The sequence below is a fragment of the Saimiri boliviensis genome, chromosome 21, assembly GCF_048565385.1.
Source record: "Saimiri boliviensis isolate mSaiBol1 chromosome 21, mSaiBol1.pri, whole genome shotgun sequence".
Classification (NCBI taxonomy): domain Eukaryota; kingdom Metazoa; phylum Chordata; class Mammalia; order Primates; family Cebidae; genus Saimiri; species Saimiri boliviensis.
In genome coordinates, this window is record NC_133469.1 from 26,747,876 (window position 1) to 26,762,525 (window position 14,650).

Below are 14,650 nucleotides of genomic sequence, written 5' to 3' on the forward strand. Positions count from 1 at the left end.
TATATTTTATGGCCCTTAATTAAAGTTCAAACAAATTAAAACATTTAGCTATTTTATGACATTTTTAATCTTTTTGTGGAGATTTGTATAATCTCTTAGCTTTCACATCCCACCATAAGGCCACAGACAGAAGGCAGGGTCAGATCTACAGTTGGGGCTTTCGTCCTTGGTCAGGAAGCAGTGAGTGGAAACACTCAGCCAGTCCCTTGGAGGGGCAGGGGTGTCAGGAGTCTTTATGAGGCTAGAAAGGACAGCAAATGGCAACTGTGAAACAGGCCCCGTCTGTCCGCTCTTACATCTCCTAGTCAACGTTTCCTGGTTGAAGGACATGTGCCCTTAGGAGAAAATGGTGCAGAGCTTCTCATTCGAGTCTGTGCAGAGGCCATTTTGAACTTTTGTTCTGGCACATGTCATTTCTCTTGTTTTGTTAACCCTAATCCAAACATAGAATTACCTTGTAGAATAGAAAAGCTCTAAATTGACCTGAAGAAAACTAAATGCAAAATCTGAATTAATCAGTAAGAAACTTACATTATAATTAGTAGTATGTTTTCTGTCTCTTTTAAAAAAAAAAAAAAAAAAAAGTTAATTTTTTTCCTTCTTGGATTGGCACCATTGTCTGTGAGTAGTGAACAATAGAAATTCCTTCCATTAGTGTGCATTTTCCCCCAAATAAGTGTCAGTTTTGGCTTTAAGAATAGTTTACTTTAAAGGGCTCTGTTGGCCTCCACCAGAAGCTGTCGCTGTACGAGTCAGGATATGAGTGCAGAGTGGAAGGCCCTTGGCCCTCCAGCCCCTCCACTCTTCAGCAAAGCATGAATGGCCTTTCCTCAGAGGGAAACCCCGGGAAGATAAAGACAGAAAACACCACTTTTACAAAACAGAAATGCCATTTCTAGGCAAGCTTTGTGAAATAAACTCATAAGAAGGGATATCTGTGAAAGTTGTAACACTATTATAGCTCATCTAACTTCATGCTCTGCTGGCTTATGAAAATTTGATTTGGGAGGCACATGCCCAGAGTCCCAGCTACTTGGGCAGCTGAGGCAGGAGGAACCCTTCAGCCCAGGAGTTCAAGCCTAGCCTGGGCAACCTAGTGAGCCTCCCTCCCTTTTTTAAAAAACACACAAACCTGATTTGTGCCTACTCTTACCTTTATTTGCCGTTGCTCCTAATGCTTAATGGCAACTCGTGTTTCTAACTGCAGGAGGCTGGAAGTCGTCGTGGCCTCTCCACATCACTGCTGCATTGACCACTGTCTCCTGACTTAAACACACACGTCCTTTGCCTTCTGGTTTCTTGCCCCCAGCCCCCAGCCCTTCCCTGTGTCCCATTAAAGGCCGTTCTCCTCATGGCCATTAGTTCTGGGAGTTCTGAGGGGCTGGATCCAAGGTCCCTTCTTGCTTATGGTCCACTACAGCCATCCCTAGAGGATCCCACACAGGACTCTGATGACGCCACACTTTTTCTCTCTGCACTGCTCTCATGACTCACGTGTCAGTGCCACCGAGCACCTTTGGGTGTCTCCAAGGTACCTTGAACTTAAGGTCAAAAACACACCCCTCATCTGCTCAACACCCACTCCAGTGAGCTCTGCCTTTGTGAAGGCCACCACCAGTGTCTGGTTCTGCCCACAGAAGCCAAGGCCCATCCCGAGCACTGCATGTGCTCTCCCTCCTCATAGCCAGTCTGTCACCAAGTCTGGTTTGCTTTAGCTGCCAAGTATCTCCATGGCCCTCCATCTCCCACCCACCACCCCAGTTTAGCCTGATATGAACCTCTGCAGCCACTGCCCAGCCGGCCTCTGACATGCCCTCCCCGTCCTCCCGGCTGTACTTATGACCCCAGCCCAGCCACACTTCCCTTTACACCTCTTTGAGCCCTTGCCCATGTCAAGTCCACATCACACTTGTCCAACAAGACACCCACCCATGAAACCCCAGGGGTAAGGACTCACTGAAAGTGCAAATGAGTCCTCAAAAAGAGCAGCCCATCCCCAGGCCCTCTGCCCAGTTGGCCCACCTCCCTTTTCCCCCAAGCTGTCCCTAGATGTGTGACCATGGCCACGTCCACCTGTGGATTCCATGCTGGGCCACAGATTTTAGGGTGTTGCTGTGTGTTCTTGTCTCCAAGGTGGAGGTCTCTGTTACCATTAGTGGAAGAACCCGACTCCAGGGCCTGCATTCTTCTATTTGTATGCCAATCCTGATAAGACCTTTGCAGGCCTGCAGAAAACAAAGCCACACACTGGGCAGCATGGCCCTCCTTCGGTGGAGAGCTCTGCCTTGGGGCATCCAGATGGCTTTGAAACAAGTGATTGTAGAGCATGTTTCCTACCATTGTGTTTTGAGTGAGAACTTCCAGCAGTGGAGATTTTGAGCTAGTTTGTTATCTGAGTTCCTCATCCAAACCCCCTTAGAAAGAAGGGGGGAGGAAGGAAAGGAAGGAACCACACACCAGGGCATGTGATATTGCTCCATGTGCAGAAAACATGGAGTGGTGGAGGCAGGTGGAGGTTTTCAGGTCACATGTGTAGGGCTGTGGAGGCCCCACAGGGTCGTGGGGTATCCCTTATGCTGTGCTGAGGTGCAAGATCCGACAAAGAGACCAGACACTGAAGAACTGGTGAAGAGCATCTGGACTTAGAGGGCCACACCACCTGTGAACGGAGATCAGCGGTGGCCCCCCAATGCCCAAGCAGGGGGCAGGGTCGTGAGTGAGGTCATCGTCTATAGACTTAGTAATAGGGCATACATAATCACGTGAGTTACAGGCGAGGGGACCACCCCATTATGTCACCTGAGCAGAGAGATGGGCCTGCACAGCAGGGGACTGTGCCATGCACAGTAGTAGAGGGTTGTGTACAGAAAAGGGGTCCACCCCCATTAGGTCACCGAGGCAAGGAGGTGGGCTGTGTGCAAAAGGTGTTGTGCGCAACACTTCTTATCTGGGGGCTGGAGACTTCAAAGGATTTCTAATAGAAGGTTACTGTAAGCTTAATGCAGTGGGAGCTGACAGACTTGTGCTCTTCTCTTAAGATACTTATGGGAGGATTCTTTGAGCTAGCACAGAAGCTAGAAAAGACTGACAGGGTGTACAGTCTCAGTGACTGGTCACACCAGAGGGGTTCTTCTTCCTCGGTTACTTCCAGGATCTCAGGCTGGAGGCCGACTTTGCACAGGAACTGGATGCAAGGGACTACAACTCCTTTATCAGGAAGAGAGGCACTTGCTCCAAGTCTGTCATACAGCATACGCCCTTTCAGGCAGGGACGCCACCGCCTGGGTCTTTGGTTCTCGTTCTGGTCTGGCTGTTTTCCCATGTACTGCTTCTGTTCTGTGACTGCTTTAGGCATTCCTCCTACTACAAACTACTATATGGTTATATAGAAGGATTATGTAAATCGGCACTAAATGTGTCAGTACAGCTCTGACTACAATACCTGTATGATTGTATAGAAAGATGATATAGAACTAAATATGCTAGATATATGTAAGCAGAAGTTACTCTTCAAGCACTGATTCTATAAACTAATATATGATTATATATGAAGGATTATATAAAGGAAACAGCTGAGCAATAACACTATAAGCGTAGATATTCTTCAGGCACTAATTGTGCCCGGGGTCTGGACAGTTCTCCTTCCTCAGTGCCCATGGTGGGAGTTACGCACAACATGGATATGATGAGGGTCAGCAGACTTGTGGCCACGTGCCCAGGAGCAGGACTCCAGGAAGGAGCAGCCGAGGCACAAAACCCTAAAAAAAAACCTTACATGAGTAAAGCACATCACAGTTTCAGAAGGGGTCGAGGACTTGTCATCTTGTGTGGGCTGAAATCTGCTTCACTGAAGTCCAAAGAGCCAGGGTTGTGTGCCTAGGAAGTGTCAGACCTGGCTCAGACCCCTGCCCACAAGCTTCATACGGGTCGTGGTGAGTTGTTTTTATCCAAGGCATAAAAGCTTTAGCTTTTTTCCTCAATTACCAAGAAATTCCATGGTGACTTTAGCCCTCCTGGGAAGGTAGGGATCACACACTGCAGGGACCAGCAATCCACAGACAGATTCACCTGCCTGTACCTGTTACCACCTTAGAAAGCAACAGAAAGTTTAGTTCCAGACCTCCTGCAGTTGGAGACAGAACACCAGGCTGCTCCCAGGCTCTTTGTGGGGTCCAGGTATAGAACAGAGGCATGAGGGGCAGATGGCAAGAGGCAGGTCTGGGGGCTCCCTGCAGACATTTGGTGATCCCCCTGGGATTGGGGTAGGAGTGCTCAGTAGGCAGTAGGGAAGATGGGGCAGGAACCCTTGTCCCAAGCATCCTGTGAGCAGTACCTCACTGTAATTCACAGTTGCTAGAGCAGTCTGGAAGGAGGCTGAGGCTCCAAGAGGCCAAGCACAAAGCTGGTCTGTGGGATCACTTGCCTATCCCTGTGCTCCCCTGGCAGCCCAGAGCCCTCTGTGGTCTGGGTTTGGGAATAGCTGGCGGATTGTGTGATTGGTGGCAGCTGGCAGGTAGCAGGTGGAGAAGGCCTCACTGCGTTCTAGTCCCACCTGCAGAACAAGGGTCTTGACTGGCTGAGGAAGGGAGAAGCAAGCCGTTTCTCTGGTGATTCCATGTGATTTTGTGTCGTTCCATGTGTTTCTTCTCGAAGCTACTGATCCTGTCATCATATTAACGGGCCGTGATAGCCGTGTGGAGAGGAGCTCCCCACCTTCCTGCCTGGTGTTCTAGTGCCGTCCCTTCCAGAGAAACCAGTTTTTCTTATATTTAGTCAATATGACTTCATCAGCAGTTAGACTTTTCAGCCTGGAACATTCCAAACCATGCAACCGCTGGTGAGGCTGGGAGCAGAGGGCTTCTTCCTCACTTCCATGGAGGAACCCCTTTTTCAAAGCCTGGCTTATTCTCCCCATGTGGTCTCTTTGGATGGAGGAGAAGGCAGAGCAGTCAGTGGGCACTCAGGCTTCACTTGGGCTCCCTACTTTCTGGCTTCCAGCTTGTCACATAGGGTGCCTTGGAGCCACGTGGAGCAGCCTGGCCTGGCTGCCCTCCAGCTCACCAAGGGTTAAGGGAGTCTTCGTTTGGGCTTTAGTTATATTGATAGGAAATTAATTGTCAGGTACTCAAACATGAACTCCCCCAGCCTGGAACTGAAGGAGCCATTGTTTTCCTCCCCGTACCGTGGCATGCTTTGTAAATGAAATCTCTTTTCCCGGAGGTTCCAGGTGGGGCAGGGGTGCTGGAGCAGCAGCTTCTTCCCTGGCGGGGTGTTGGGTTTATCTTGAGGAAGCGGAGGGAGAAGGCTGGGGTTCCCACAGCCAGGCGGATGGAACACAGGAGCCTCTGCCTCGAGGCACCATGTGGCAGTGAGGCCAGGCATGTCCACGACCCTGCCAGAGCTGCCTGCATTTCAGGGAGCAGAAGGGGCAGCTGTGGCAGGAAGTGAAGGTTTGTTTTCCTCCAGAAGTGATTGTGACCTCTGGGGGCCAAGGGCTGCCGTTGGCCTTGCACAGAGCTCCACACTTAGAAGTTTCCTGGCCCCCTCTCCCTACAAGGATGCCTCTTTCATCAAGCACTTAGTCCCTTAGACTTGGCTCTTTCTTTAGTACCTTTAATAGACTTTTTCCTCTGCATTTTGAACAAGGGGCTTGCATTTTCATGTTATAGTGGGCCCTGCAAATTATGGAGCAAGTGAGTCCTGGCCCATTCTTCATTTGTCTTGCATGCTTAATTCCTGCCTCTTTTCTGCACCCCAATTCTAGATTTACTTCACGCTATGGAAAGGTAGTAGGAACAGAGCATTAGGAACTCCTACCTAGATGCCTAAAGGAAAGCAGGCCATCCTCCTGTGATACACCTCACTTTGAATGATCCCACAGCCCACTCTATGGCTTGGGTGAGTGTCTTGGCCTCTCAGAGCCTCACCCTCCTTCCAGACTGCTCTGGGTGACTGTGAGAGTTAAAGTGAATACTGCTCACAGGATGCCTGGGGCAAGCGTTCCAGTCCCGTCTTCACTGCCGCCTGCCAAGCACTCCTCCCTGGTCCTAGTTGCCTCCCTGATGAGCTGCTTTCTGAGATTCAGATGAGATCAAAGAGGTGAAGTTGCATGTGTGTGCATGTGTTCAGGGGTCTTCAGTCAGCAGTAACTGTCAAGCACTGTTTGCCACAAGTCACCTTCTTCATTAGGTCATCAGAACCCTTCATGGAGTGGTGACTGTTAAATCATGCCCAGAGCAGAGAGCCTGTGGAGGACGGGCCAGGCCTCTTGGGAATATAGTAGGGCTTACTCTCAGGATTGTGTCTTCATGGCCAGAAAGTGTGAGGACTGCAGCACTGAGGCAGAGGGCATTCTCACCCGGCCCAGGTGTTTGGGAAGGGCTGATGTCAGCGGACGCCTGGCAGCACACACACCAGCCACCACAGGCTTGCTGCCACCTTCCTCTGCGACTCTTGGCAAGTTTGCATTTCCTTGTTCCTTAATCTGGTGACTTTCCTCACAGCAGTTTATAACAATGTCTCCGGGTCATATCAGAGAAGCTGGAAGCAGCAGATGATCAGGTTGATGAGAGGAAATGGCCAATGAAAGTAACTCTCGGGGCTGCCGTCCTTGAAGGCTCATGCTTTGCATAGACACTGGAGTGTCCGGGCACGTGCAGTCAGGGGCCAGACAATACATTTTGATGATGCAGATGATGAGAAGTCAGCCTCGTGATCCTCCACATGGTCTGCTGCTTTGTGAGTCCAGCTGTGAGGCTGGACTGATGGTCTCCCTCACAGGGGCGGCCTGCCGAGCCTGCTCTACTTGAGCCCTTGCTGGTTGGACACATCCTTGCAGCTCTGAGCCTGGGTTCTCATGGCCCGCACCTGCCCTTGTCTCTGAGCCACAGGTCCCTGACTTGGTGTTATGTCCTAACAGTATATAAAGAGGGATCAAGATTCATAAAATGCTTTGTAAACTTTGTAATACTATACAGATATAGTTAATAATATAATAATAATAGTGTTAATATTATTCTGTGAATCACTCATTCCTGGAAGGAGCATAAAATGTTCCCCACAAGCTGAATGGTTTGCCTTGAATAATAAAATTTGGGCTTTCTCAGTCACCTAGGAAGCTGGCTCTTGGTCCAGTTGAAGATGGCATGAAATAATGAAATGTGGAACAGGGTGGTTGAGCGATGTTCTTTTTCAGCTTGTGATGTCTACATAAAGTATGGGAATTAGGAAAATTGAAATGTGCAGATTCATCTTCATAAGGATTCTTGCAAATAAGGATAAAGGCTGCATACCAGCTGAATTGCAGAATATTTTATGTGATAAAATATTTTGGGCCAGGTAAAGTGGATCACACCTGTAATCCGAGCACTTTGGGAGACTTGAGGTGGAAGGATCACTTGAGCCCAGGATTTCAAGGCTGTAGTGAGCTGTGATTGTGCCACTGTACTCCAGCCTGAAGACAGTGAGATCCTGTCTCTTTAAAAAAAATAGTAATAAGGCTGGGCACTGTGGCTTATACCTGTAATCCCAGCAATTTGGGAGGCCAAGGCAGGCGGATCACCTGAGGTCGGGAGTTCAAGACCAGCCTGACCATTGTGGAGAAACCCTATCTCTAGTAAAAAAATGCAGTATTAGCCAGGCATAGTGGAGGAGGCCACTAGAGCTCTCGACACAGGCCCAGGCATGACTATGCAGGGGCAGCCATCTACAGTTGGTGGGTGGGATGGGTAGGGGAGTCATAGGCACCAGGTAGCCCTTGGATGTAGCCCCCCACCTGCTGTGGTTTCTCCAGAGGCTGCCCTGCCCTGGGTTTGGTTTTGTTTTGGAGGCCATGCAGCATCTGAGGCCTCCTGTGTCCTTGGCATCTCCTAAGAGGGTCCCAGTGTGTGTTTGTTACATGTTTTTCTTCTTTCCTTCAGAATATTGACATTACAAACTTCAGCAGCAGCTGGAACGATGGGCTGGCCTTCTGTGCCCTCCTGCATACCTATCTGCCCGCCCACATTCCATATCAAGAACTGAACAGCCAGGATAAGGTAGGCCGCAGGGGACTAGCTCCTGGCATCTGCCTCATAGGGTTGGAGGGCTGAGAACCAAGGGCAGTGCCTGCCATCAGCAGGTCACATGCCACAGTGCTAGCTTGCGATTGCCTTATGCCAGCTGGGTCTTATTCTGGGATCAGGTCATTCATGCTGAGCCCACCAGTCCCTGACCCAACTTGTGTGTAGTATTTGGTTGGTCCAGAATTCCCCAAGTGATATCATTATCAGTGGGAGCAGCCAGTCCTTCCTGAGTGACTACATTTAGGAGGAAGAGCTTCACCAGGAGGGGTCCAAGAAGCCCCTTGAAAGCAGGAGTAGTCAGGCAGTGCTGACCAGGCCAGGCCAGCCTCCTGCCACCTTGGGGAGGGCTATCACTTCATGGCCCATTCTGCACTGTGGGCCTTAGAACTGCAAGAAACACCAACCCTGTGCACTCCCAGGGCATGGTTTGATAGGTTCCATCCAGAGAGCTCCCTGGGGACAGGGTCAGGAAAGAAGCCCTGCCCAGATGGCCGCTGGAGAGGATATAGGCCCACAGCCCCCACCCCAGTCCTCTGCTTCCCCATGTCAACCCCCAGCCCTGCAGACAACCCTTGAAGACCCCTGTGGGGGAAGCTCATTGGATGAGCATTCCTAACTAGCTTTGGGGGGTATGTATTCAGGTGCCGTGGCATTGGTGCGTCAGAAGCGGGATTCTTCAGGGGTGAGGAAGGAGCAGGTGTTGGTGGAAGGGAGGGGGGTGGCCAGGGTCTAATGCAGGGTACTTGGTGCAGACACAGAAGCTCAGGCTCCCAAGCATAGGTTTGTTGTGGCACCAGGTGGAGGTGGGTGTCGTCCTTCAGGTGCATCTTTCCCAGGTAGTTGTGGATGCCATGTGACCTTTCTCCGTGCATTGTTCATGCATTGCAGTGACACAGTTTCTTTTACAGAGAAGGAACTTCATGCTGGCTTTCCAGGCAGCTGAAAGTGTTGGCATCAAATCCACACTGGTGAGCCCTTGTCCCCCTGAGTCACTGGCAGGGCCCTCCTTCCAGTTAGAAAGAGTTCAATTCTCTTTAAGCTAAATCCTCGTGGGTGTGGGGTGGTGTGGCTGCCTGGTAAGAGGTGGCTACAGGGTGCTCTGGGGCCAAGGGAGGGTCCCATCAAGGGTGGGTACAGATGTGGGATCATGCCTCCTGGCACCCAGCACTTTAGCTCACGTGAAGCGCCCTGATGATGCCCCCTGAAAGGGTGGGAGGCCTGAAACTGCGGGCCCAGCCAACCTTACCTGGGGAGGCTCCTCACAGTTATCTCTTTCATAAGGGAATCCTCAAGTCAGGAGGAAAATGTCGCTGTCAAAAACAGCATGCCAGCAGGTCCATTTTCCTTGTCTGTCTAGAGGGAGAGGGCAAGGCAGCTCCCAGACAAGGCAGGCGACTTCAGAGGCTGGATGAGAGGCTCCTGCACTTCCTCGCTAGGGCATGGGGAGAGACGTGTAGAAACCCAGCGTGTTCTCAGGCTCCTTAGGCCTCTCACGCTTCTAACTTACTGAACCTGACTTTCTGGGAGAAAAAGGGTGTCTGAATCCAAAGCCAGCCTTCTATACCTAGAGACACTTTTATTAAGTAAACTGAGTGCTACAGCATTGCATGAGACACACCATCAGGGGATTTTCGAAAAGGGCAGAGCGCCCACAGGCCCAGCCAAGCCTCAAACAGTCCTATATGTGGGGCCCCCCAGGGCCACCTCCCCCATCTCCAGTGCCCCCACCCTAACTTGTAGCAAGTGGAGGTGCTGTGAGGAAGTGTTCCAACCATGTTCACTCATTAGCATGTTCGTGCGGCCGGTACGTCTATGTTTCTAGAAATGTGCTTTTTGTAGGGTGGTCTCTATTCAGCTGTACAGGGAAAAAAATAAGTTAAATATTTCCCCATTCTTGGACATTTTACAACACGTGTGTAAGCCTTTTCCCCACCCTTAAAAGCTTCTATAGTCAAAATTCTTGCATTGAACAGACAGGTTTTCTGTTTTCTGCAGCAAGTCACCAAGGGCGCCCTCCTGATCCTGCGTGCTCAGCCGCACATCCTTTGTTCCTCACCCACGGGAAAGGGAAGGATCTCTCAGGCCAGCCCCTTGGGACACTCCCCGAGCCTTCAGCAGCGGCAGTGTATCACTTTTTGAGGCCTTTTGCATGTTAAAGGCTGTGAGACACTGGAGTGGGGTAGGGGTGGGTCCACAGTTTCACAAGTTTATTTTCATAAAACATCAGTTAGTGAACTGTGGGTCACAGGCCACTTGGCTCTGCAGAGCACAGTTACAGAGCAGCGTCTTGGATGATTTCAGACTGTTGCCCATGGTGAAGGCCATCAGAGTGTTGGTTCTGGGAGCTCTCGACACAGGGAAATTCTCCTAGGCCAGTGCCTGGGGCTGAGAAGGGCTCTCAAAAGGGCCCCCCCAAGGAATGGTTTAAGAAGAGAGGCAGATGGGGGAGGAAGGAGGAAGTTTCCCCCCACCCCCCATACTGGATGAAACCCTTCCAGTCCTGCAGAGCCATGGCAGGGAGTGGAAAGCCACCTTGCTTGTGGCTCTGGGGCAGGGGCAGGTGGCCTGGGGACGATGCTGATGCCCAGGGAGGAAATGTTCTTGGCCAGGCTTTTGAAACGTATAATTAGGCCCAGAAAACATTTCAGGGCCCCATCCAACCCCAAGAGCCCATGTTGCTGTGGCAGAGCCCAAGGGACAGCGTGGAGGTGACCTGCAGTTCTAACTGAGCCTCTTCCTTGTCTGTCATTCCTTGTCTGTCAGGACATTAATGAAATGGTGCGGACTGAACGGCCTGATTGGCAGAACGTGATGCTGTATGTGACGGCAATCTACAAGTACTTTGAAACCTGAGCATGCCGGGAGGAGCTGCCCCAACAGCGGGGGGACCCTCTACAGTGACCGAGCGACACCAACGCCATTAGCTACACACCCCTGTAAAGCTTCCAGCAACTCTGGGCTGCCCCGCAGCGTGTGAGCTTCCAGCTCGGGGCTTCCGTATTGGCAGAACTCAGCCATGTGGCCCAAAGCTCCCGCTGGGATCCCTCCCACATGACCCATCCATTCAGGTCACGTGGGCTCAGCACACATCCCGCAGGCCAGTGGCTGCCGAAGTTTTCCTTCTGAAGAGAATATTGAACTACACTAGTGCTCTAGGGCACCAAACAAAAAGGGCTGATGCACAGCTCAACTTGGGAAAGGGGATTCAGTTCTGTGGGAAACTCACTGGGGTGGATGAAGGCTCGGTCATGGCACTTCCTGACTGTTGGCCAGGGTGGGTTCCATGCTGGTCAGAACCCAGAAGGAAAGTCAGCTAGCACCTGGTGTTTCCCAGCGCCCTGGACCCTTCACAATCCTAGTTTGGAGAAGCTTGTCACCACAAATGTGGGTCAGGTGCCCCACACCTGACAGGGCCGTCCTGGCCGACATAATCCAGGCATTTTCAGCATGAGCTAGGAGAGCATCTAGAGGGTGCAGTGCAGGCACTCCAGGGCTGGGGGTGCTGCCGCTGCACTCCCATGGCTGGGCTTTCTGACAGGAGGCAGTTGCAGGGTTCCCCTGCCTGGGTTCTGCCACCTGTCTTCCATCCTGGACAGGGTTTGGAGTCCCAGCTCTGGCTTTAGATTTCTTCATCATAAGGAGTTTTTCCAGTTAAGATTTTTGTTTTGTTATGAGCAATATTGGAAAAAGTTGCTTCTGTTCTCTTAGTACCAAAGTTACATATATAAGCATAGAAATCTAAACACAAGATCTGTACATTAGCATGGTGAGAGCAAGGAATGAAGCAGGAAATAGAAAAGTAAACAACTTTAGGGAGCCCAGGCACTGTCATTACAGTCACTGAGTCACTTCATCCTCCTAGGCCAGAGTCGAAGAAAGTGCCTTAACTCTTCTTGTGAGGGCAGCCGCTGCCCTCCATGGCCAAGGTGGGACCTCGTTCAGGGCTCGGTGGTTGAGTTGTCTCCCACCACCTTGCCCACCCTTCCCCAGGTACTGGGTCCATGCCCCCCACACCCACCTTCCCCAGGTACTGGGTCTGTGCCCCACACGCCTGCCTTCCCCAGGTACTGGGTCCATGCTGTTTGAACCAAAGCCTTATTTAAAGGTGGTCACTGGAGATGCTTTCAGGCTGGGACTCAACAGCTCTTTTTGGGAATAGGGATCTCCTGTGTGCCTAACGCGGTAACTATTGGTTTGAACGACGTCCAGACAAGACCTGTAGCTTCGAGAATACAACCGTGTTTGTCATCTGCAGAGCACCACGAGGAAGACCAGCCACCAGTGGAAGTGGGGTCACTGCCCCACAGACTGGATGCAATGAGGGTCTTCTAGGAGGCCCAGCCAGCCCAATCATGGGCTGAGGGGTGTGCATTCAAGCATGATGTTCTAGACTAGAAGTTTAACACGTCTGCGTAGCCTAGGAAAGAGTGTGGTTATGAAGAAAGGGGCAGTGTGTGTGGGTGCAGCTGCCAGTACACTGACACCAGATGGCGAGGAGCTGGCCATCAGCCCTGTCCACATGTCAGCCTGGGAGCCCAGGCTGCTGCCGCTGGCTGAACAACCTTTGGTGAAATGCCTGTTTTCAGCTAAGAAAGGAGAAGCCAGGCAAGCAAAGTCACACCACAGAGCACACCAGAGACCCCCACAGACACCTGGGCCAGCCCCTCTGTCTGAGCTGTCCTCTTGTTGCTGTTTCTCTGTTGATGGCCAGCTCTGCTGTCGGCGTGAGTGACTGATGTTCACATGAGAATTGTTGTTTTTAATTGTCTCTCCACTTAGGTGTCTTCAGTTCCCGCTTGTGCTCTCATTTGCCTTCACAGAGCCGGTCCACCTGTCCAGATCCAGGTGTCTGGTCATGGTTTTGTTTATTTATTGTGTCCTTGGGGGCTGTTTTGCCCTAAGAATGAGGGGATTTCCCCAGGTCTGCAGTTACCAACTTGATCCTTTGCTGGCCATGTGAGCACAGCCCTGGTGCCTCATGGGATGAGGGGGTGGGGGTTCCTGGGATCCTCTGGAGGAAGGTGGCCATGGATGGATGGGCTGTATCTGTTTTCTCCCTCTAGGAGTCTCCTGGGTCCAGCAACAGGGAGAGAGGATGGGCATGGGGAGGGCCTGGCCCTGCCTGTATGGAGACTTTGCTCGGGCCCCTCCCTGGGGAAAGTTGGCATACAGATCTGCAGGTGAGGGTGCCTTTTACCTTGTCTAATAGGATCCTTTGAACACTGGGCTTCAACAGTGACTACAGATGGTCACACATATTTAAAGTGACATTTGGAGATGCTCTCAGTCCTACAGCACCTGGCATGAAGCCTCCAGGAAGCCAGTTTGCCTCTTCTTCAAGCACAAGCTTTACTGCAAAGGGGCCAGTCGCATTTCTATTTCTCTTAATCCCAGGCTTCTGCTGACTGACAATAATTTTAAATGTTGTTCTAGTAAGTATTCTTGAATGTATTAAAATGGCTGAAACAACCAGCTTGGGCTTTTCTAGTTTGCCCTCCCCTCCCTGCTGTCCCTCTGACATTGAATAAACCAGAACCCAGCTGCCTCCTGGAACTGGCTCTATAGAAAAGGGCACCTCTGAGCCAGCCTGTGGCCCCACCCCAAGGCACACTTCCTCTCATGGGAAGATTCTGACTGGGAGTCCAGGGTGGCCTCCCTGTGCCACAGTATATCACCATGTGGCTCAGGGCTGTGGGGTGGTGAGCCTTGTAACCCCTGGGGTTCTGTGACAGATGCCAAGACCCCAGAGACCCTGGCAGAGTGGAAGTCCCCTGCAAAGCCCAGACACATGCCTTCCTGGGGGACAGGGGAGTGTGTCTGGAGGGGTTTTGTTTTTAGGTGTGTATCATCTTGGAAATAATTGTCAGGATGTATAAAATAGAGAAGAAAACAATTATACTAACCAGAGGCAACCAGAACACCTTTTTTCCTATGCATTTTTTTGTTGGTTTTTGTCGATCATGGTTCACCACAGCCTTGACTTTTGGGGCTCAAGCAATCCTCCTGCCTCAGCCTCCCGAGTAGCTGGGATTACAGGCATGTGCTACCACACCTGGCTGATTCTATATGTAGAGTAGGATGGGATTTCTCCATTTTGGTCCTGACCTCAGGTTATCCGTTCGCCTCAGCCTCCCAAAGTGCTGGGATTACAGGCGCGAGCCATCATGCCCTATTTTTTCTTCTTTATTTTTATAGAGATAGGCCTTCACCATGTTGCCCAAACTGGTCTTCAAGTAGTCCTCCTCCCTCAGTCTCCCAGAGCCTTGGGATTACAGGTACGAGCCGCTACAGTGATTGTGAATGCACTGAGCGTGGCCTGGAGAACACGCTACCTTGCCCAGGTCACATGCAGAAGGGCCCGTGGCAGTGCTGTCTCCTGCACACGAGGGCCTGTGGTGAGCGCCCTTCCCAGGCAGACACTGGCCGCAGTTGGGGGCCCAGCAGCTTCCTTGCCCCCAGGTAATCCAGGAGTTGAGCTGTGACCTGCAGGTGCTCAGGCTCCCTGGGGTTGGCAGCAGGCAACAGCTGTAGAGCCAGGGGCTCGGTGTGAAAGGACAGGCAAGACCGTGAAAGGACAGGCAAGACCG

At 51.4% G+C, this 14,650-nt stretch overlaps 1 protein-coding gene across 6 annotated transcripts in view; it reads left to right on the plus strand.

The window, feature by feature from the left end:
* Positions 1–13,532, plus strand: part of SPECC1L (sperm antigen with calponin homology and coiled-coil domains 1 like) — a 150,993-nt gene extending 137,461 nt beyond the window's left edge. For all 6 annotated transcript variants that reach the window (XM_039462374.2, XM_039462376.2, XM_074391256.1 and 3 more), the window contains 3 exons: positions 7,920–8,036; positions 8,972–9,031; positions 10,827–13,532. In XM_039462374.2, the coding sequence (XP_039318308.2) occupies positions 7,920–8,036; positions 8,972–9,031; positions 10,827–10,916 (267 nt within the window). In that variant the 3' untranslated portion in view covers positions 10,917–13,532. The remainder of the gene's footprint in view (positions 1–7,919; positions 8,037–8,971; positions 9,032–10,826) is intronic.
* Positions 13,533–14,650: the final 1,118 nt, after the last annotated feature.